This window comes from Podarcis pityusensis (assembly GCF_964106645.2).
Source record: "Podarcis pityusensis genome assembly, chromosome: 4".
In the NCBI taxonomy this organism is placed as follows: Eukaryota; Metazoa; Chordata; class Lepidosauria; order Squamata; family Lacertidae; genus Podarcis; species Podarcis pityusensis.
In genome coordinates this window covers 75,256,888-75,278,066 of record NC_138027.1, presented here as the reverse complement: position 1 = coordinate 75,278,066, position 21,179 = coordinate 75,256,888, and the positions used below count along the sequence as shown (strand labels likewise).

The 21,179-nt window shown below is 40.6% G+C and overlaps 2 protein-coding genes across 3 annotated transcripts in view; one reads left to right on the top strand and one right to left on the bottom strand.

Annotated features, from left to right (window-relative positions):
* Positions 1-2,002, top strand: part of REV1 (REV1 DNA directed polymerase) — a 50,018-nt gene extending 48,016 nt beyond the window's left edge. For both annotated transcript variants that reach the window (XM_081003644.1, XM_081003643.1), the window contains exon 23: positions 1,360-2,002. In XM_081003644.1, the coding sequence (XP_080859770.1) occupies positions 1,360-1,471 (112 nt within the window). In that variant the 3' untranslated portion in view covers positions 1,472-2,002. The remainder of the gene's footprint in view (positions 1-1,359) is intronic.
* A 929-nt stretch (positions 2,003-2,931) lies between these two features.
* The window catches only part of EIF5B (eukaryotic translation initiation factor 5B), a 30,807-nt gene continuing 12,559 nt past the window's right edge, over positions 2,932-21,179 (bottom strand). The window contains exons 5-24 of the mRNA XM_081003645.1: positions 20,736-20,962; positions 20,416-20,566; positions 19,294-19,389; positions 18,692-18,778; positions 17,458-17,544; positions 16,347-16,645; positions 15,414-15,521; positions 15,074-15,184; positions 14,185-14,252; positions 13,812-13,953; positions 12,596-12,727; positions 11,399-11,581; positions 10,671-10,832; positions 9,933-10,064; positions 8,807-8,938; positions 8,618-8,694; positions 8,364-8,528; positions 6,281-6,419; positions 4,737-4,898; positions 2,932-3,710 (exon numbers count right to left, since the gene is read on the bottom strand). Of these exons, the coding sequence (XP_080859771.1) occupies positions 3,603-3,710; positions 4,737-4,898; positions 6,281-6,419; positions 8,364-8,528; positions 8,618-8,694; positions 8,807-8,938; positions 9,933-10,064; positions 10,671-10,832; positions 11,399-11,581; positions 12,596-12,727; positions 13,812-13,953; positions 14,185-14,252; positions 15,074-15,184; positions 15,414-15,521; positions 16,347-16,645; positions 17,458-17,544; positions 18,692-18,778; positions 19,294-19,389; positions 20,416-20,566; positions 20,736-20,962 (2,768 nt within the window). The 3' untranslated portion in view covers positions 2,932-3,602. The remainder of the gene's footprint in view (positions 3,711-4,736; positions 4,899-6,280; positions 6,420-8,363; positions 8,529-8,617; positions 8,695-8,806; positions 8,939-9,932; positions 10,065-10,670; positions 10,833-11,398; positions 11,582-12,595; positions 12,728-13,811; positions 13,954-14,184; positions 14,253-15,073; positions 15,185-15,413; positions 15,522-16,346; positions 16,646-17,457; positions 17,545-18,691; positions 18,779-19,293; positions 19,390-20,415; positions 20,567-20,735; positions 20,963-21,179) is intronic.

Below are 21,179 nucleotides of genomic sequence, written 5' to 3'. Positions count from 1 at the left end.
TTTAGTGCTTCTTTCTGCAGCAAGAGAGATTTCCATCTGCCAACCTATCATGGCTGATTCCCATTGGGACTGGGAAGGTAGGGACCCCAACAGTAGGTGGATCTAGAATCATTGACAGGCAGAACTATAGCCAACGACAGGTGGAGCCAGGTAATGTTTGTCCCCATAGCTCTTGCCCTGCATGGGCAACACTGAGACTGAGGAGGAAGCCAATAGGCAGTGCTGCCCTATGGACTAGTAAGAAAGAAGACAAGCAGGTGGGGGGTGGCTGAGGGCAGACTGAGGTTGGCTGGGCCATTCCCCAGTAGCCCTAATGAACCACCCTCCACTGTTGCCAACCATTCAAAACAAACAAACAAACATAGTCAGTGAAAGAAGTTGAACCCCTCATGCAAAGCCCTACCAAATAAGAAGTGGGTGCCTTTGTGTTCCTTCTGTTTGTTTTTTAAAATTTATACTATTCCCCTCCCTTTGGGGACAGTAAGACAGAAATGAACTCCAAGGCTAGTATAGTTCACTCTCTGGGAGGCTTTTCGGGGTGCCTGTGTTGGGACTAGGAAGACATTGGGTCCTTCGGATTCAAGCTTTCTCCTGGCACATCCCTTTCCACTGTAGTGAGGTGGCAATCTGGCATTGGATCATCCTCTGAAGGCAGAGCACTTTGTCTTGACTCTCTGGGAAGGGAGAGCAAGTGCTTGCTTTGCCCATGAATCATCCTCCAAGAGACCATAGGATTTCTGGATTGTATTTATGGTTGTTTCAGTGGTATTCAGTTCTGTATGTGCATGTGCATTTTTCATTTGAGGGGAATTTCAGCGTGCACTGGTGGGGAGGAATAGAATGCTCTATCTAATCTTGGTAGACAATAGACTGAAGTTGGTGCTACAGTTAGGAAGGAAAAATGGGTAATGTCACCCTACCTCATGGCTGTGAACCAACCAAGCACAGCCAGGCTCCCCACTAGAGGTGAGGGAACAGACCAGGAGATAGGCAGAAAGACTTCAACTTCTGATACTTACCATTAGCCAACCAGAGCTTGAGCAGCTCAGCCCTGGGAAAATCTATCTGGGTGGTGGGATCTGCAGCTGCTCCTTCCCCGAGCAGCTCCTTAGTGCAAAATAGCATTGTAAACTGGGTTTGAAGCCACATCATGCTATTCTTGCTTCAGTTACTCATTTCTTTTCTGTGAAATGGCTGCATTTATTGCCCATGGGAGTCTTAGACGTTTCCAAATAGATACTGGGCCCCAAAAGGTTGGTGGCTGTTGGCTATTGCACCTTCTCCCCTCTTTGCAAAGCTATGAAAATGTGTGGTGGTAATGATCAGTCTCTAAGAGTAGACATGTTTTCCCCCCTACAGGCTAATGCAGCAGTCCGTGGAATCGGTTTGGAACATGGCGTTTGACTTCATTCTTGACAACGTTCAAGTGGTTTTGCAACAAACTTATGGAAGCACATTGAAAGTTATCTGAACTGATTTTATAGGAAGGATGTGGTGAGAGCCTGGAGCCCTCTGGTAGCTGTGCCATAAGTGCTTGTGAGGTATTTGCAAAGTGCATGATAGTAAAGCTACGTTTTTATAAGTTGACTTTTTTTTAAAGAAGAAAGTGTTTTGTACATTTCCTTTCAAGAAAGTGCCAAAATTTGTCAGTATTGCATGTAAATAACTGTGTTCAAATTCTTTTATTGTAGTATAGAATCTATTTACAAAATGTTGGTTTATAAAAGTTTTATGGATTTTTACAGTGAAGTGTTTACAGTTGTTTAATAAAGAACTGTATGTAATTTGTACAGATTCTATTGTCTTAGTGCTCCAGTTCTATTAGAGGTAACTCTCTGAGAAGTTTTTCAAGGAACTGTTAACTCAATGATGCGATAAAATAGCATTAATGTTTAAACATTTATATATTCCACTTCTATCCATTCAAGCTTACAGACACCATACAGTGGCAAACATACCTGTTTAAAGTGGTGGTATGACAGAAATACAGTTCTTTTAAAAATACTCTTTCATCCTCATAACCTTTTTCCAAAGTTTGCTTGTTTGCATAGTGACTTTAGGAGCAGACAAGGAGTTTCTAGGTGTTGCTTCTACTGTGTTGACTAAAAGCAGTGCTCGCTTCCAGTTCCATGTAAGTATAGGATAAATTCCAGCAAATTTCAACATCCTAATGATCACAGCTTATTTCGTTTTATTTTGTGATTCTGCTATTAAAAGCCCAGTGAAATATTTGAAGGCTGCATGTGAAAGAGGCTAAAGATATGCAGTGAGATATGGCACAGTGTTCTTTAACACAGTTGTATCCACTGTGGTGCCCTCCCATTATCCCAGACTTACTGGCTGTGTTGTTGTGGAAAGGATGCTGTTGGCTTACCTGTACCTTGCTTCATTGTCCTGTCTGACTAGTAGATATTGGGGGCCAGTGAGGAACTGGGAAGTAGGGACCGAAGTGGGAAGTTCTACCTTCCCTTCCACTCACCCATGAGTGGCTGCATCCCTGCAGTTACAAGGGTGAGGGGACAACACATGGTTGAATGTTTGCAACTAGATAACCAAGAAGGGTTAGGGGGTTTGTGGGTATGTTTAGTTCCTTAGTTGCATGTAGGATCCCGTCAAGATCTGCCTTCCATGTCGTATGTAACTTCAGCAGTGCTGCTCACATGACATGGGATCCTCTCTAGCTTGCACCATCCTAAAGGTGATTTAGATTGTGATTATGTACACACTTACCCAATAATAAGTCCCCCTGAATCAGTGGCTATAAATACTGGATTGCAGTGTTAATCTACTAGTCCCCTTACCAGATACTGCAAACAGCTCTACAAGAACTGTTCAGTTAAGACAAGACTGCAGCAGTCATATCTAGTATCAATTAAGTTGCAGCTGAATGAATTATTAGGATCAGCCACTGGTAACAATTTAACTTGACAGTTATACATGTTGCATGCTGTGCTGCCTTTATTAGAAGGTAATTTAACAGGATAATGTCCATTTTCCTTTATTTTGCAGGTCAACATTATTACAGTTTGACAAACTGTGCAAGCAAAGGCAGCCAACTATGCTTTACATCATTGTTTCACACAAAGCAAACACAGATACCCAATTACCTAATTTTTCTACCTTAAAAAATTCCTATAGGCACAAAGCAGAAGAATGTTGAAAAATCAAGGGGCAAAAAGAGGTATGCATAAATAAACAATTCTTACATCAAAAAAATTCCAAGAATCACAACCTCTGCAGGAATTTGGTCAATCAAATACTGCAGCACTGATCTTACCAAGTATAAAAGTGAAAGTTGAGTTCTGTCATAAAAAATTATTATTTTTTTATTTCAGATGAGAGATCTGGGAAGGCCAAACTTTAAAACAGTAGCCAGTATAAAGGGGAGGACAGTGGGGGCACAGGCACATTGGAGCCACAGGGACATGTAAATTGACCACTGTCAAACCAGTGAAAGTTACTTGGTTTCTCATGGAAAACATTTTATCCACCTATTTCCCCCCAGATGTTAATCAACAGCACATTCATTATAATCTGCTGTTGGTGATTTTTGTAATAGGAATTGTGGGTTTATGCTAGCTTGCCCATTGCTTAAAAGAACTTCATATGATTTCAAATACTTTCTTTAGCTCCACAATAAGCTGCCAGTCAGACTTTTGCATTTCATCTCTGAACCAGTTTTTCAGGGCATCAATGGACTGACGACTAATCTGCAGATAGAACACAAAATACACATTGTGATAACACAAATGAATAAGCAAGTGCAAATTAACTTTGCTAACTAGGCAGATTTGAGCAAACCACTTTTAGTACTCGGACATGCCTGATCATATGTGAGCTACTTAAGGTCAGATAAGTCCTGGTAGCACATAAATGAGATGTTTTGTGCAACTACATCCTTCTGGACAGAACAGACAAGCAAGAATCAACTATGCTGCATATTTACAGTAGCATATATGCTAAATACAATCAATGGTTTACCATCAATATTTAATAAATACATATCTCATCATGAAAAGATGTGTTTATCCTAAAACAGGGGATAACAAGACAGCTAACAATTTGAAACTCATAATATTCAGAATTACATAACTAGAGGCTGACAAGCAGCAAACTCAAAACACCAAAGACACTTTGATATGCAGTGCCTCATTCTGTATCCTCTGCTGTTTTTGAATCTGTCCCAGGACAGCTTTGCCACAGCCAAAGAAGAGGGTATCCTAAGATCACCACAACTCTTCTGATGGAAGGATGTAAAGGTTATGGAAGCTCTAGCCCTCTAGCTAATGCTGCACTGCAACTCGCGTTACCTACCTCTAAACTTCTATAACAATTTCATCAGTGTAAAACTGCAGGTGGATTGAATGTTGGCTTGATTCTCTAATCTGTTTAGCCATACTGAGAATGCCATAAATAAGCACTCTGGGGTGCATGTCACTGGTACAAACTTGTGTGCTCATTCCGCATGTCCATGAAACTAAGCTTATGTAACTAAACACGCTTACAAGGACAACACTCTACTTCAAAAGAAAAAGCCAATTGTTAAGAGCACAATAAAAGAGTGCACTGAAGCATGATTTACCATGGCTAGCGCATTCCTTTTCAGGAAAGGGAGCAGCTGGTGCACCACCAGAAGCTGCTAAACGCACACACAGGGTTGCTCCTTGATGTCCACAACATGTGACTGAGTCTTTCGAAGAATGCGAGCCCATCCCACCCACAACATAAGCACCTACCTTGCTGACAAGTATATCTGTTGCTTCAAAGTGGCGCCCAAACATTTTAGGTGCTTCACCAGGAATAGGTTCTATTTTCACGCAGACTTCTTGACCTTTTTTTGCAACATCCACTTGTTTGTGATTTATTTCAATACTTGTAACTATTCCAATATCAATGAACTGCAACAGAAACACAGGACATTTTAGAGCTCTTAAGTTTTATTAGCAACCCAACTAATTTATAGAAACACACAGCTAGGAGGATTAGAGTAGACACAGTAAATAAACTTGGCTGCTGCTAGAAATCTATATACAATCATAACAAATCAATATGCCAATCTTCTATTGGCTCATCTACTAGCATAATATGAATGAGATTCTACAATAGAAGATTACAATATGGATTCTTACATTACCTTCCAGAACTAAGGGAGCCATAGCAATATTACCAAGACCATAATGGAGACTCCTGTACAAAGGTTCCTACTCACACCAGTATTAATCACTTTCCTGAGGATTGCTGCTGGCAAGGGGGACTCCTCCCAGGCTTGAGTCACCTTGTGGCCTGCTACACCTACCAGGCCTTGTTTCTAGGAGTACATGGATGGAATTCAACATGGCATATGATGAATGTTCTATATGTGCAAGCATTTTCGCTTGCCAGTTGGAACATACCTGTCTGCTTTGAGCCAGGGGGAGGAGAGGGGCAGAAAGCCCCTTTTACACAAGTAGAATTCCATGTTTTGGGGCTTTTGCTGACTGAGTTTGTCAAGTGAAAACTACCCTATAATCTCTACATTTATACCACAATGCAAGTTCAAGAACACAGCTCCTAAGTTGTTTAAGGCTACTACAGCTATGACTGTATTTAAGAGATACAATTCTAAACTGCCGCATACAAGTTTTCTCTCTATTGTGCATAAAAAACGCTGTTTTATTATGTAATACTGATTATGATTTAAAACAGAGTTGGGTAATCTGTGGACCTCAGACATAGTGAAACACCCACCACCACTGGCAAAGCGGTCTGGGCTGAAAACATTTTAGTCAATAGGTGGTCAGTTTTAGATTAGGCAAGTTGTTAAGTCGGTATTTGAATTGGCTCCATTACTCATGCATTTAATTATTTCAGAAAATATTTAGGTCTTGTCAAATTTAAGATTCACAACTGCAGGGCTAAGTTAGATCTAGGGACATGTAAGCATGAAGGAAACATTTGTTACGCAGCCCAAACTTACACTTTAGTCTAGCCTACATTCACTGCACTGCTTGCTGTTCGTTTTCTCTACTGCTAACGCTGGAAGGTTACTATGCACAACCCTTGCTCCTGGCAGAAATGGGAAATATGCTGATCATGCTGGCTGGGGCTGATGGGCGTTGTTAGTGTAATAACATTTGGAGGGACACAGATCACCCATTCCTGCTTTATAGTTATTCCATATGGTAAGTTAAGACTATACTAATATTAAGAGAGGCAGAGTAAAGAGAGCAAATATCCTGACTCTGGCCAGTACACAGCCTGCCATCTGTTAAGACTCAGTTTAAGAAAACAGAATACTCACATTTTTGCTAGGTACACACATGGGCGTTCCTTGTTTTACCTGACCTGCTTCCACAATGACTCCCATCACTATAGGATCTCGAGAATTAAAAATAAACTGAGGAAGTATTTTCATCTTACAAGGAAATACTGCTATATGCCTATAGGGGGGAAAAACAACAGGTTTTGGTAAACACAAGTAAAACATGGATACAGATAACTTTTTAAAGTAGTAGCCATGATGTACATGTAAAAACGTGGTAAGCTGCTCTTATTAGCCCATAAGGCATCCATTCTACACATTATATCGGCACCTGGTATATGCAAGAATCCTCCTTAACACTTGGCAGGGTACTAAACAACCAGGTATCTTACGTTGTTCAACTGTATGGGTTACCTGTAATCTTTTACAAAGTGCTAAGGAGGAGAATTTTACCACCTTCTGTGTGCCAAATGATTGCAGACAGCCACCCACTATGGTTAGTCATTCTACAAATCAGCCCTTGCTTCAAAGTTTATTTTGATTATGAAAAAGCTCCATACATAAATCAGACTCATGGAGTTAGAAGAGTTCCTGAGGGTCATCTAGTCCAACCCCCTGCCATGCAGGAATATGCAGCCGTCCCATAAGGGGATCAAACCTGCAACCTTGGAGTTATCAGCACCATGCTCTGACCAACTGAGCTATCCAGCAGGAGTCTGTGTATACTTTTTGCTGGACTGGGAAGTGGATCCAATTGCACAACCAATGCACATCTCAGTAATGCGTACAGTGGTACCTTGGGTTAAAAAAACCTCAGGTTACAAACACTTTGGGTTATAGACTCCGCTAACCCCGAAGTAGTACCTCAGGTTAAGAACTTTACCTCAGGATGAGAACAGAAATCGCGCACCGGGGGCATCGAGAGGCCCCATTAGCTAAAGTGGTACCTCAGGTTAAGAATGGTTTCAGGTTAAGAACGTACCTCTAGAATGAACTAAGTTCGTAACCAGAGGAACCACTGTATTGGTACTCTATTGTTTTCAGTGGGATGTGCATCTTTGTCATAGTATAGCTAGTCATGAGCAGGTATCTTTTTTAATGATCAACAAGACCTGGATTGCAGTAGGTGAGTGAACAATAATAGTTTTAGGAGTATGTGGGCACCTGGTGCTGGAGTTAGTAGCCTAAGTTACAACACACAGCAACTAGCTGTAACAAGATCACTTGTCCCTCACACAGCTGAGTGCGCCAGCAAAAAAATTCTGACACAACTCCAGCGAATAAGATGCCCCTATTTTTGGGGACTCAAATTTAAGAAAATGGGGGGAGATGGCCCAGAGTTGTTGAGCTTTTCTCGGGGGGGGGAATGCCGAAAACCACTAACCCAAATTACAAAAGCTGACAATCACTTGCGTTGCCGAACTCATGCCTCTGCACCATCACAAATAGCAGATGGGAAACGCACGCTCAACCGCCGAAGCAGCAGCAAATCCAGAGCAACACTTGCCGCAGCAACCAGTCACCCACCAAATTTCCGCAGCACCAGCCAATCCAAAGCAGCACTTTACGCAACCACCAATCACCCACAAAATCACAGCTGACAAGCTCCTGATCGTGGCTGCTACCAATCACCCGTCCCCCCCGCACTATCCGTGTATAAGACGTCCCCGATTTTTGAACATTATTTTACAGTAAAAAAAAGCTCGTCTTATACACTGAAAAGTTCGGTATTTATTTACTCAAATTGTATACCAAAACACCCAGGGTAAAATGCTATTTATTACGGTTCAGAATTTTAATTTTTCTTGCATTAGAGATCTTAATAACTTAATGTATATGTTCAAGTACTTATATCATTGACAGACCTCCCTGGTGGTTTTCTGCACTTTTTTGCCAGCTGCAGTTCCTTACAACATGGCAAACTGCTCCTTTCTAAGCACTAGTAGGCATACAGAAACTCCATGCATAGTTCTTTGAATCCTGTCCTATATACAGTTGGTCCCTAGCTTTAAAAAAAGTAGCTCAGAAAATGACTTGGAAAATTCTTCAGTTTCAGATACTAACAAGCCCTTCACGTACATCTTGCAACATAGCAAAAAATAAACACAAGAATGCTACTTACTTGAATTCTTCCTGCTTCTGTTTTTTATAGTCTTGTCTATACTTTGTGAAAGCATCAAATAAGTGATAAATAATTTCTGCACTAAAGATTCTAACTCCTAAACTATCAGCCATTTCCTGAGCATCTCGTTCAATCCTCACATCAAATGCCAAGATTACTGCATACCTAGGAGACAAAATATAAGGTTGATGAGGAAGACAGGAATTTGATTATACAAATAGTAACAGTAATGTATATTTTAAAAAGCTACATACTGAGGATCATGTTCCAACATAACCGATGCCTTCATAACATCCTTTCTATGGACAGGGCCTATATTAATGCCAGCATACTGTCAGGAAATGGGAGGAAAAGTCCGATTAATCTCTGTTTTCAATTCCATAATATGCTCCAATTCAGAGCACAGCAATTTAAGACTGTAAAGTAGAAAATTGGATACTTACTGGCACTTCTGATGTTTTCAGAAATTCAAGTAAGGCTTCCAAAGAACCCAGAGTAGATGCCTGCACATAAACACCTTTCTCTTCTAACTTTATGGCATTCAGCGTTTGTTTCAATTCGTGTATTAATTCATCCTTTTAATGTAAAAAAATAGCACATCTTAAGAGATCTCACTTATCTTAGCTTGTCAAGTTTCACAGATCATCTGGACAGTACAAGTAGAATTCCAATATCTTCATCAGCCCTATGTGGCACAACGTACAATATAACTATGTATAGCTTATATCTCAAACATGATTTATAGCTTCAGATCTGCTGATCACAGCACTGGAAGTTAAAGCTTTCTTCATGCCTTGAAGTGGCAGTATATGAAGCAAACCCTTAACAGCTAAGCCTACCACATCACTGCAAAAAAGGTTTAGACAGAAATGCCACAAATCAAACTCCAAGTCATCCCTCTCAATCCCTGGAGCAGACAGTTCACTGCCCACGCTTAGTAGTTATCACTGTGTCCCAGGAAAGAACAGATGGTCAGAAGCAAGTGGGGAAACTCCAGAAGTACAATAAATGAATTCAAGTAGCTTTGGTGAGTTTGAAAGCAGATAATTTTAAACACGCATGTTCACGGCCTGCAAGAGCATGCTGCAATACCTAAAAGTTCAGCACGGATTCCAGTTTAATTCTTGCACGATTCTAAAGGATGCAGAATCGCATCTGAGGTATACAAGTTTTTTAATTCTACGTAGAACCTGAATAGTTAATAGCTTACCCAAGAAGATGGAGCAGCATGTACCTTATAGCAATCTACTTTTCAAAACACAGGTATTCCGTCTATTAAGAACAATCATTACTTCTCATAAGGCATGACCCTGCCTGCATGTTCATAAACTAAAGCTGGCTCAACAACGTTTCTGTCCGGATTTTCCCTATTACTGGCTTATTTTACTTTTACTCTTTGAATCAAAGAGGTATGCTTTCTTCTACCTGGAAATAAAAGTCTGACTTCTCCCCTTGAAAAAGTTGTTATTCTGATGATGAAGCTCCAAGCAGCATAGTCCTCATGCAGCCTAATCTCACACTGAGATTTCCTAGCTATTTCCATTCTGAGAGAGATCATGTATGCCTAACCTTAAGAACCGGAATTTCATCTTCTTTGTAAGCTACAAGCAGAGGTAAACCAGCCAATGTTTTCTCCAAATCCTTTCCAAGAATCTTCACTCCTTGAGCAGCAGCAACTTCTTTGTGTTTTTCATACTGATTCTAAGGAGAGATAAAGATGTACAATGTAACTCTGTATAGCTTATATCTCAGATATTATTTCCAGCTTCAGATTTGTGGATCATAGCTTCGAAAGCTCAAGGCCCGAAAAAAGCTTTAAGTTGTGGCCTTGTGGCAGAAAAAATATTACAATGCTGCACTTAGATATGACCATTAAAGCAAATATATATGGAGTGTATTGCTATGAGAATGGTTTTGTATTAAATTACATATTTTATATTCATATAAATATCATACCACAAACTCAAAAGGCCTACAACATTACAACAGTTGTGTATATACTCTCAATTTGTATGCCTTATTCTGCCCTCAGAATTTAAGGGTGTTATTTTTGCTAACAGCAGTACATTGGCAAACCACATGACTAAAAATGGATAAAATAACAGGAGGCCATTGAACACAAAAGCTCCACCTCCCTTCAATGGTCCTGATCCTGCAAAGGGCAATTTCTGTGAAGAAATAATAGTGTTATTTTGTATTATTTTCCAGAAAGGTGAGGGAGAGCGTGAACTGCCAAGCATTTCTGCTGAATAGCGTTAGGCATCAGTAGTTAATTTGAGAATGTGTTTCCACACGCTGCTTGCCTACCTTCACTCGAAGTTCTTTCATAGGTGGAGGTAACAGAAGGCCTCTTATCTGCGTTACAATGGGACCTTCTACTCCAGGAACTATAATGGTATCTCCTTCTCTCAAGCGACCATTAATCAAAATGACATCTATTGTGGTACCCATACCAGGAAGTGCTTTGACCTAAGAGACAGAAGACAGTCAAATCATTTCTCTCCAAAGGCCACAAGCAGAAAGCCTTGCACAGGCACACACATCATGTTCCAAAAAATTGTCTTTCAAATTTTCCTCCTTTGTTGATTTTCTCAGTAATCTGCCTTTCATCTCCTCACTTTAGATGACAGTGAGTCAAACAACTTTTCTCCTAGGAAGAAAAAAAATCTCTGTCAACTCCCCACCCCGCTGCCCCAGATCTCAGACTCCCAACTTACATCAACTCTGTCTGCTTTGCTTCTCCAACCCCACAGAAGCGCTCTTCTCTCCCTGCTATCTGTTTCCTTCCCCCTCCTGGCAGAAAAGGCTTCTGCAAGGTGTACACTCCTACACTCATAAAGCTCTCTTCTTTGCCTGCTCAGGCAGGGAGGAGACCAAATGTAAATTTGGTGGCAGGGTTGCAACATGGGCACCTGTGCCAGATGCATGAAAGGGCTCTGAGGGTTTCATCTATTGCCCATGGACTGCAGGTTATCCACATGCAACAAAAAGAATGTTTCCTTTCAATCCAGATCAAAAGATGCATATCAAATTACCTCCATAACTTGGGCTCTCAGCTCTTCACAGTGTGCCAGTCTCTTGTTTAACATGTTTTGCGTCAATTCAACAAGAAGAGCTATTAGACTTCCCATGCCATCCCCAGTGTGAGCAGAGGTAGGAACCAGAGAGACAAATGTGCGGGGATCTTTATTTTCATAGTACAAGGCAGCATTCAGGCCCTAAAACCACAAGCACAGCATTAGGGGAAGGAGCAAGAGGCAAAGAAGTTAGTATAGAAAGGTGTGATAGGAATCTGGTACAAATAAAAGGGCAGGAAAACACTGAACACTATTAGACCAAATATCAAACTTCTATTAGAAATTTTTAAATAAATATTATACTGTATGAGAAAGAGTATAAACACCAGGTAGCATCTATATAAAAATACCCTGAACCCGCTTCCAGAACACATATGACATGATGCAGCTACCTCTCTTTCTTCAAATCCCCTCTCAAAATTCATCTTCTCCCTGAAACCCTTCCTTACTGACCAATATTTTTCTCCAACCACATATAATCAGGGTGAAACAACCTCACTCCCCCCCCCACCAGATGCTGCCAATTTGAGAGAGGAAAGCCAGTCCTTGACAAGTGAGAGGAATCCAATCTTTCCTCCAAACTCAGGAGCGATATGGGATGTGTGATTTGCCCTGCTCCCTCCCTAGCTCCAGAGTCTAAGATTTGTTTGGGCTCTGTGCTTGCCACGCTTAAATGGAGAGCCATAACAATCCTTTATCTCTGGGCAGGAGTGGGGAGATGGAAGCATATCAGCTTGCCTCCACTCTGGACAGTTCCTCCAAGTGCCCCCTCAGGTGCAGAAGAAGAGAAGGCAAAAGACCACCTTCTCCTCCTGGAGACAGAGGGTAAGAAACGTGGACTTGCCTCTGCACCCAATAGGTACCCTCCAGCAGGTGCCAATGTAAAAGCACATGCTTCAGTCTCTCATCTCCAGAAAGAAGCTTGGAGGAGAATCCTTCTCTCCAGCTCCAAGCATAGAGCTGGAAAAAAGAGAAGAAGATATTCTGCTAACCTCATGCCACACTTGTGAGGCACAACAGATGGTCTTGGGAGAGTCAATACATTTTTGGTTGGCTAATAAGGCAGCAGCAAAAATTTGGGAGCCTTTGCATGACTCCCCACTACCAAAATACATTTTAAATACTAACGGAAGCAATGATAGTAATTCAGCTGACCTGCTGTGCAAACTCCACTATGATAGCTTTTGCACGTTCCTCAAATTCGTCCTTTGTGTTTTTTTTCTGCTTCTTCAAAGTGGCAGCTACATCTGTGTCGGGACTCTTTTTCCAGTCATATAACCTATCAATCTTGAAAATCAGATCAGAATCAGAACCAGAAATGTCTCTGTGATTGATTGATTGATTGATTGATTGATTGATTGATTGAATGAATGTTACGCTACTCAGTAGGAGCCATGCAAGTCAACAGCAACTGTAGGAAATCTACAAGCAAATGTCATTATTATTTATACCTCACCTTTTTCCCTACCAGGGACTCAAGGTGACTTACAGATAAAAATAAGAGACAAAATAAACATTTATGAAGTATCTAGAGGAGTCATATCACCCCAGAGAGCCATCTGCCCCTAAATGCACAGCTTCCTTGCACATACAGGGTTCCCCCCTTTTTTAAATGAAGAAAGCTGCTCTTTCCAAGCAAAGAAATGTCAATGTGAATCAGATCCATCCATTGGAAGTCATGGAAATGCTATTCAAGATGGGTAATTTCAATGAAACTCTCATGCCTGGAAACAATTACATAATAATTTTATTATTTATATCCTGCCCATCTGACTGGGTTACCCCAGCCACTGAGTGACTTCTGACATACATAAAAACACAATAAAACATTACACAATAACCTCTAGGTTCCTATGCATCCTAGTTGCAAGATTTGAAGGGTGGGAGACCTCTGCCCCTAAAAAGCATTATTTTCAATACAGTATTTTCAAGTGGCAAGCTTCACAACAGGAGTGAAGTGAGGATGAAAGCTCTTCCCTTTCTAAAATTCAAGGATAAACTTGCAAAGCAAGCAGACTTAACAGGATTTGCTCCTGAAGGAGAGTCCCTTGATAGAACAAACATTTAGCACTCAATTGGCATAAATATTTTTAAATAGTAAAAGACACACACATTTAAAAAAAAACCCAAAAAGGCATTTGGAAATGGCCATTAGGCCCGATGCCTGAACATTAGCCTGAGCAACAGTTGCTGGGGAACAGCAGAAGGAGTGGTATATTGCATTCATGTCCTGCCTGGGGACTTCCCAGAGGCATCTAGTTTGCCACTGTTGAAAGTAAGAGGTTGGACTAGCTAGGCCTTTGGACAGATCTAGCAGGGCTCTTCTTACGATCTTATGGCAGAATCAGTAAGATTGTAAAAGTCATCTTACCTTGTTGAGTGCCACAATAAATGGGCATTTTTTAGACTTCAGCAGGTTTATGGATTCAATGGTCTGGGGCTCCAAACCATGCATGATATCAACTACAAGAATTGCAATATCACATAGTGAGCTTCCTCGATTTCGGAGATTGCTGCAACATTGAGGAGGAAAGGTACACTCAATAAGTAAGGGCAAAAGATAGAGAGAATTGCCAGGAACAGGTAGCTGTTCTAAAGCAAATTCTATCCTGTAGAAGTGTTTGGCAAAACTATTAGAAATGAAAACAAAAGGCACACAGAACATTATCTAACTAATTTCTACTTGTATAGATGTATTCAAACATTATATGGTAAACTCCCAGATATAAATATTGCAAACTTACCTGAAAGACTCATGTCCTGGAGTATCAATGATCAGCATTCCTGGAATCTTGACCGTCTCTCTGTCAAACTAACATTACGAAATATTGGCTACCTTGAAACTTATGCAAACCAAAGCTTTGATAGTGTATATATCCTAAGCAATAATTTTGAACTTTAGCCATGGTTTCTTACATAATCTATGTAAGAAATCCATCCACAATCTACATAATCATAGTACTTAAAAAAAACAAAACTTGCATCATTAAGTTTTCATTAACTTGATGCAGCTCCTCTTCTAGAGCAGAGACTAACAGCTTTCAGTGCAAGGTGCTGCAATGGAAATAGCATAGGACAGGCATGGCCAAACTTGGCTCTCCAGATGTTTTGGGACTACAATTCCCATCATCCCTGACCACTGGTCCTGTTAGTTAAGGATGATGGAAGTTGTAATCCCAAAACATCTGGAAGGCCAAGTTTGACCATGCCTGGCATAGGAGGACAAGGCCTTGCCCCCATTTGAGCTTTCTAGCTAGACTTGTGGCGCAACAGTATGTGAGCACAGGAGGCAAGATAATATCTGAAACCTACTGCCTTTCTAAATAGCTATGGATCTGAGAAGCCCCCACTAACATAGGAGGCAACTCCAGCTCACAAGAATGATGGGCAACAAAGTAGCCAACCATGAACCTCAACTTTAAGGCACTGATGTTGCAAATGTAGATGTTTTCAGCCAATAAAGGTTTTTTTCAAAATAGGTCCATTCTAAATAAAGGACAAACAAACGTAAACTCAAACTGCGCCAGCTTCCAACAAGAGATGTGGAGAAAAGGAGAGGTCGCTAGAAATAATATAATTCAATGGTTCCTTCTCAAAGCACATCAACGGAGTTCTGAGAAAGATCTTACTTACAGTCTTCACCATCTTTGCTTGTTCATTAATGGCCTCAAGGGGGACATTAGTTGCACCAATCTGCTGAGTGATGCCTCCCGCTTCGCTGTCTTGGACATGGGTATGGCGGAGCTGCATGAAACAAAAAAAAGCAGAATAATTGGGGGGGGGAGCAAGAATGACGACTTGGATGAGCTGATTAATATATGCTTTGAAAGGGCACAGGTGACAGTTTTGAATCAAGCAATTTTAAGTGGTCACAAGTTACTACAAAATTTCAGGCTTAAGTAGAAGCAGGCAGTTAAATTGTTAGCTAACTAGCAGAAAGCTTGCAATTTTGTGAAACCCACCTGCGCCTTACCTTATCTAGAATTTTAGTCTTCCCTGTATCTACATGTCCAAGTACACAAATAACAGGTGCTCGTAGTATCTCAGTATTCACATTTTTACTGTTTTCAATACGACGTTTCTAGAATTAAGAACAAACAATGTCAACTAAAGTCAAAAGGAAAAAGAAATGAAGACAGTTAAACAGGAAAGCAACTCAATTTTGAGTGTTCAAAATTATGCCGAAGAGTCCTTACCCCTAACTCAAACATATAATTGTAAACAGAGAAAAAAGCATTAAACACTGTTTCCAGCTAAATACTTGTTCCTAGTTAGCACATTAAGCAGACATTTACAGTTTACCTGATTGCAGGACATCTACACCAAAAGGCAGTAATCCTAGGCTGAAACTTAGAATCCTCAAGGTCATGGTGAAAAAAAACATGGAAATCTGCTTTTGCCAGTTCCCAACAGAAGCTCTTAACAGCAGCCTTGGTTTACTGGGACACCTGGTTTTATTTCCATATGGCCATATACACAACTGGGTAATTTGACCCTGTCTAATGTTATAGAAGCAAAGTAGCTACATGTAGCCTGTCCCATTGTCTCTGGCCAATGTGGCCACAGACTTGAGGAAGATTACATCTTGGACAACTTAATGAAGCCTATTCTAAAAAAATACATGATAAACTAGTGAGTGCAATTTATCTGGGCAAAGGTGCACCCTGGAAACTCAACAGAAGCTACAAAGTTCCACAATTTTGACATTTGCTTTCAGCAGTAAACGCTTCCTTCTCCTTAACAATTTGTGCAAGATTGCGTATCCTCACCAAAGAAGCAAAGGCATGGAAAAGGTTTCAAAGGAACACTGAAGTAAGCAAGAGAGAGAGCGAGAGAGCAATAAAGGGAGCATCTTTTGTTCAGAACGAATCGTATTAACTACATGAGAAAGACTGTGACCAAATACCTCAATTCGCCGTTTAGCTTTATCATAGGAACGTTCTTCTTTAGTGCGATCATCATCTGAATCATCTTCTGAATCAGAGCTTAGTTCTTTACTTAGCTTTTTCTCTGCAGATTGTTTTCCAGCAGCTTGAGGCTCAGATTCCCTTTCATCTGAAGTCTTCTCATCTTCTTCACCTTCACTTCCTTCACTTTCTCCGTCTTCATACTCTTCACTCTCATCTTCTTCGTCATCGCCGTCTCCATCTCCATCGTCGTCCACATCATTTTGCTCCTTGACTTCAATGCGGACAGTTTTTCTCTCTGATGACAGGAGATGCGAATTTTAAAAGGCTACTTCTACCTGGGTTCTGTTCTGATACAGCTACCTGTGTACAGAACTGCATTTCCACATATTACAATGCAAAACAGACAGACCTGCACTGAATTGCAGTCCTATTTCCCTTGACCGGCAAAATCAATAAGGGAGGTATAGGTGTTTCAAAAAGTGAAACTGTGGCTTACCCCATTATTGACTTTATATATATATATATATATATATATATATATATATATATATATATTCATTCATTCATTCTGAAGAATTTATTGTTCAAAACATAAACATGGTAAGCTTTTGACCCAACTTTTCCCCAAGTCCTCCTTGTCCACAGTCATACTGCTAAGTGAATTCATTTAAACCAGCCTGTCTCAACCTGTGGGTCCCCAGATGTTGTTGAACTACAACTCCCATCACCTCTAGCTAGCAAGGCCAGAGCTCAGGGATGATGGGAGTTGTAGTCCAACAACATCTGGGGACCCACAGGTTGAGAACCGCTGATTAAACGAACAAGGAAGGTTGGTTTCAAACTTATTTTTATTGGCTGACTGATAGGACCACACACTTCATGTTTTTAGTGCGTGGGGCACTACAGAGATAGTGGCTGAAAACCCTGTAAACCCAATAACCAAGCGGATCACGCAACAGTTTAAAGGACTTGGTGGAGCCGAAGTATGTACATATTGTGCTTGTTCACTCATTTCAACTCTGTGAGAGAAGTGCTATGCTTTCAACAAAAAGAAGCAGAGGTCTCAGGCCTAGGTGGTGGTCCATTGCTTTTCCAAAAGACACTTACCCTTCTCTCTCTCTTCGTCGCTGACCATGGCTTCCCAGTCATCTAATCCTGTATCTTCAGGCTCCTCTTCCTCCCTTTCTTCTGAAACTAAAAAGCAACTGGTTTCATAATAGGTTTTATTATTATTTTAGGATAATGTATCAATATGTTTACAGAGGAGGTATGGGGCTGGACAGCTACTTGAATTAGCCAGATGTTCTATCATTGGCTTAATATAAACACTGAGTACCCTCAACAGACGTACCAACTTGCCCCTCATGATTTAGGGGGCCAGCACACATGCCACACAACGTGCTGATGTGTCACACGCATGACATGCAACTTGCACGTGTGACGTGAGCATGTCACTGTGGAATCTTGAGGGCGTGGCCCAGATGGTGCCCCTGACCCTCAAAGTTGGCTCCCAAAGCTGGTTTAACTGGCCTGACATTAGGTTTAAGAAAAAGAATTATTATTATTATTATTTTTAGAAGTCTGGTTCTATGCTTTAGGATCAAGGATTCTCAAACTGTGGTCTGGGTGCCACCAAAGGCCAACAAGCTTCATTCAGGTGGTATGTGGTTACACAGCCTGTCTGTGGATTTGTGGTTGAAGAGAAGAGATGGCACATATGCCACATGAAATATTTATATTGATATCTAATTGTATATTCATTGTTGGTGTTTTAAATTAAATAATGTTTTATTGTATTGTGATTTTAATTCTATGGGCCTACTGTCACCTAGTAGCATCATTTCATCATGTAGCCTCAGTGGGAGATGGGACACAGGGCTCGTCCAATCAGCCAAAACACCAGTTCCATCAGGCAACTCTCTGCCTCTGAACTGTTTCTATGGCTGCTGGTCATTGTAAGAGCTACTATTTAAGAACTGGTGAATGAGCTTGCTTTTTTCCTCTCCCCTACCTGTCCCATTTCTCTTGCCTGCTGTGCTTTTTCGACTGTAAGCCTGAAGGCAGGGCCTCTTGTTTTAATTAGTAGTATGTAAGCCACCCAGAGAGCCATTTTGACTGAAATGTGGGGTTCAAATGCTCTAAATAAATAAATAAAATATAAATTTAAATCATGTGGCCTCTAGCTCAGTGCTTTACAATTTCTACAACATGGGGGCGGGGGGAATCATTAAGTGGCTTGCTACAACTCTCAGCAATTTTCAACTGGTCCATGAGCAAGGGGAAAGTTTGGGAATTACTGCTTTAGATGAAAGCAACATGGAATACCTGATTTAATACTGACCTGGATTTGCTGGAAGAATGATCTCTTCTTTTACTGGTGTAACTGGTTCTACAGCTTCTTCAGTTGGGGAAGTCAACTCTATAATTTCTAAAATTACAAGAGAAAATTACTACAGCTTTGCTGTAGTAAGAAGGCCAACCACAAAGATGCGTTGTATTTGCCCAGAACAAAACTACTGCAACTGTAAGTACATTACTGGTCCTGCAAAATTCATCTCTCAAAATAAATACACTGTAATTAAAGGCCTCTTGACTCTTACTAGCATACAATTCCTCCCAGTCTTCAGTGTATACAATACTGAGAAAAGAACCAATCACTGCCAGTCTAACATGAAGTTTTGGGGAATTCGGTTGATAAAGTCTTGTTAACAAAGTCTGATTAGAGAAAATTCAGGGTTCTTGATACAAATTCTTTTTTTAAAAGTCAGCCAAGAATTCCACTGGCTTTTAAATATGCAGTCCCAAAGATACACAGGAATACCAGTTTTCTCTGTGATACCATAAAGGGGAGGGTGCTTCAAAACATAGTAGACAGGAAGGGCTGACATTGTTTGCCTTTTTTAATCTTTATTTTTAAAAGTACTGCAGAAACAATATTCTTACCTTCTTTGTTTTCCTGCTGCTGTTGCTTCTTTTTCTTTTTGTCTTCATATATTGGCCTTTTCTTTGGCACAGAATCTTTGGATGGCACCTCAACACCTGCCAAGTAGCAACAAAAACATTTATTTTTATTATTACTAAAATTTAATGTAACACTGAAATGCAATCCATTTGGTGACCTGCAGCTGGATTTGTGAATGAACACAGGATAATGCAGGGGAATAATAGAATCATAGAGTTGGAAGGGACCCCTAGGGTCATCTAGTCCAACCCCCTGCAATGCAGTAATCTCAAGTAGAGCAGTTAACATTGTGCCCTCCAGAAGTTGTTGAACTAGAATCATCCCTGGTTGTTGACCAGGGACATTGATTACACACTGGGTAAATGTTTGAACATCTTGACCCAAACAAGCCTTGGCACTGATTGAGTTAAGGGAAGTAACTGAGGGCTCCCAAGCCTTCAAGCTGTTTGCAGGGGATAAGAAATTTGTCACAGGATAATGAGCAAGGTGTTTCCCACACTATGTCCATGCCACAACAGAATAAAGAGCCTCAGAAAACATTTCTAAATAATTATGGTTTCAAACCCTAATTGGCTTTCATAGGTCAGCTCTTCTGCAAAGACACTCAAGACAAGTCAACATCATCATTTTTTAATGAACCATTTTTTTCTGCAGTCCACCTCCACTAAAGGACTCTGGAGACTTTTTATGCAAATAACTTAATTTGCTAGTTTTAAAGTAATAATACTAAGGTGGGTGCTTTTAAAATATTTCAGTTGTTATGACTTACAGATGTGCAGCTTAAGTCAAAGCATGTTTATTCAGAAGTCAGTCCTACTTAGTTCAATAAAAGTTAGCTCCAAGGGTGCATAGGACTGCAGTGTCAGGAAGCTAGTATCTTATAAAAGAGGACTGAAATTGGGTGGTTTGGAGTTTGCATTTACTTCTAAATAAAGACTCCTGCTCATGTTTAACTCTCTTCTCCAGATGCCAAAAACAAAATTGCAGATAAGAGCCCATTGTTTAATTCCTCCTCAGCTTCCAAAAACTGGCAAAGACTCTACAGCATTTTTGTCTACATACAGGAAAGTAGTTAGAAGGTTAGTGTGCATCGCAATCCTTACCCTGAGCTTGCAGTAGTTTAAGAGTAGCCTCTGCTCTGGCTCTAGCTTCTTTCTGAGATTTAGTTAAAAGCTTCCCCTCCTTCTTCAATCGCTCTTTTCTCTCCTTTTCTTTTTGTTTCTTCCTTTCCTTTCTTTCTTGCTCCAAGCGTTCCTATAAAGAAGCAAATATTCATACACAATGCTTTCCAGAACGCATAGAATAGCCATTCCTTGGCAGCAGGCTCCCCTTTAACTGGGCTGCAATCTCCTTTCAAAGTCAAAAGCATACAGGTGCGGGCCTCCATTATCCTTTCCCCTTCCTATATGAATACAAGCAGTACCTCTTCTTGACGCTTGGCTTCCAGCTCTTCCAGTCGTTTTATCCGTTCCTCTTCCTCCCTCTTTGCCCTTTCCTCTTCCTCTTTCAGCTTAGCCAAGGCTTCTTGCATTGCTTTAACTGTGGCCTTACTTGGACCTTTTTTCTTCTCTTTTTCTTTTTCTTCTTTCTCCCCTTTCTTTTTCTTTTTATCTTTCTCTTTCTTCTTTTTCTCTCCTTCATTGTCATCGCCTAAACAAGAAAGTCAGTTATCCATTTGCAGAATTTAAAAACAAAGAAAACTAAAGAGAAAATCGACAAAATGTAGGGGTGCCACTGACCCTTTAGGAGCATGAAAAGCCCTCTGCATGCATTCTAGGCTCTCGGGGTCCCTCCAGACTGTCACAATTTTGTGAAGGGATTCAAGCACATACTGGAAATTTAGGTTTGTGTAAAGTGTATTAAAGTG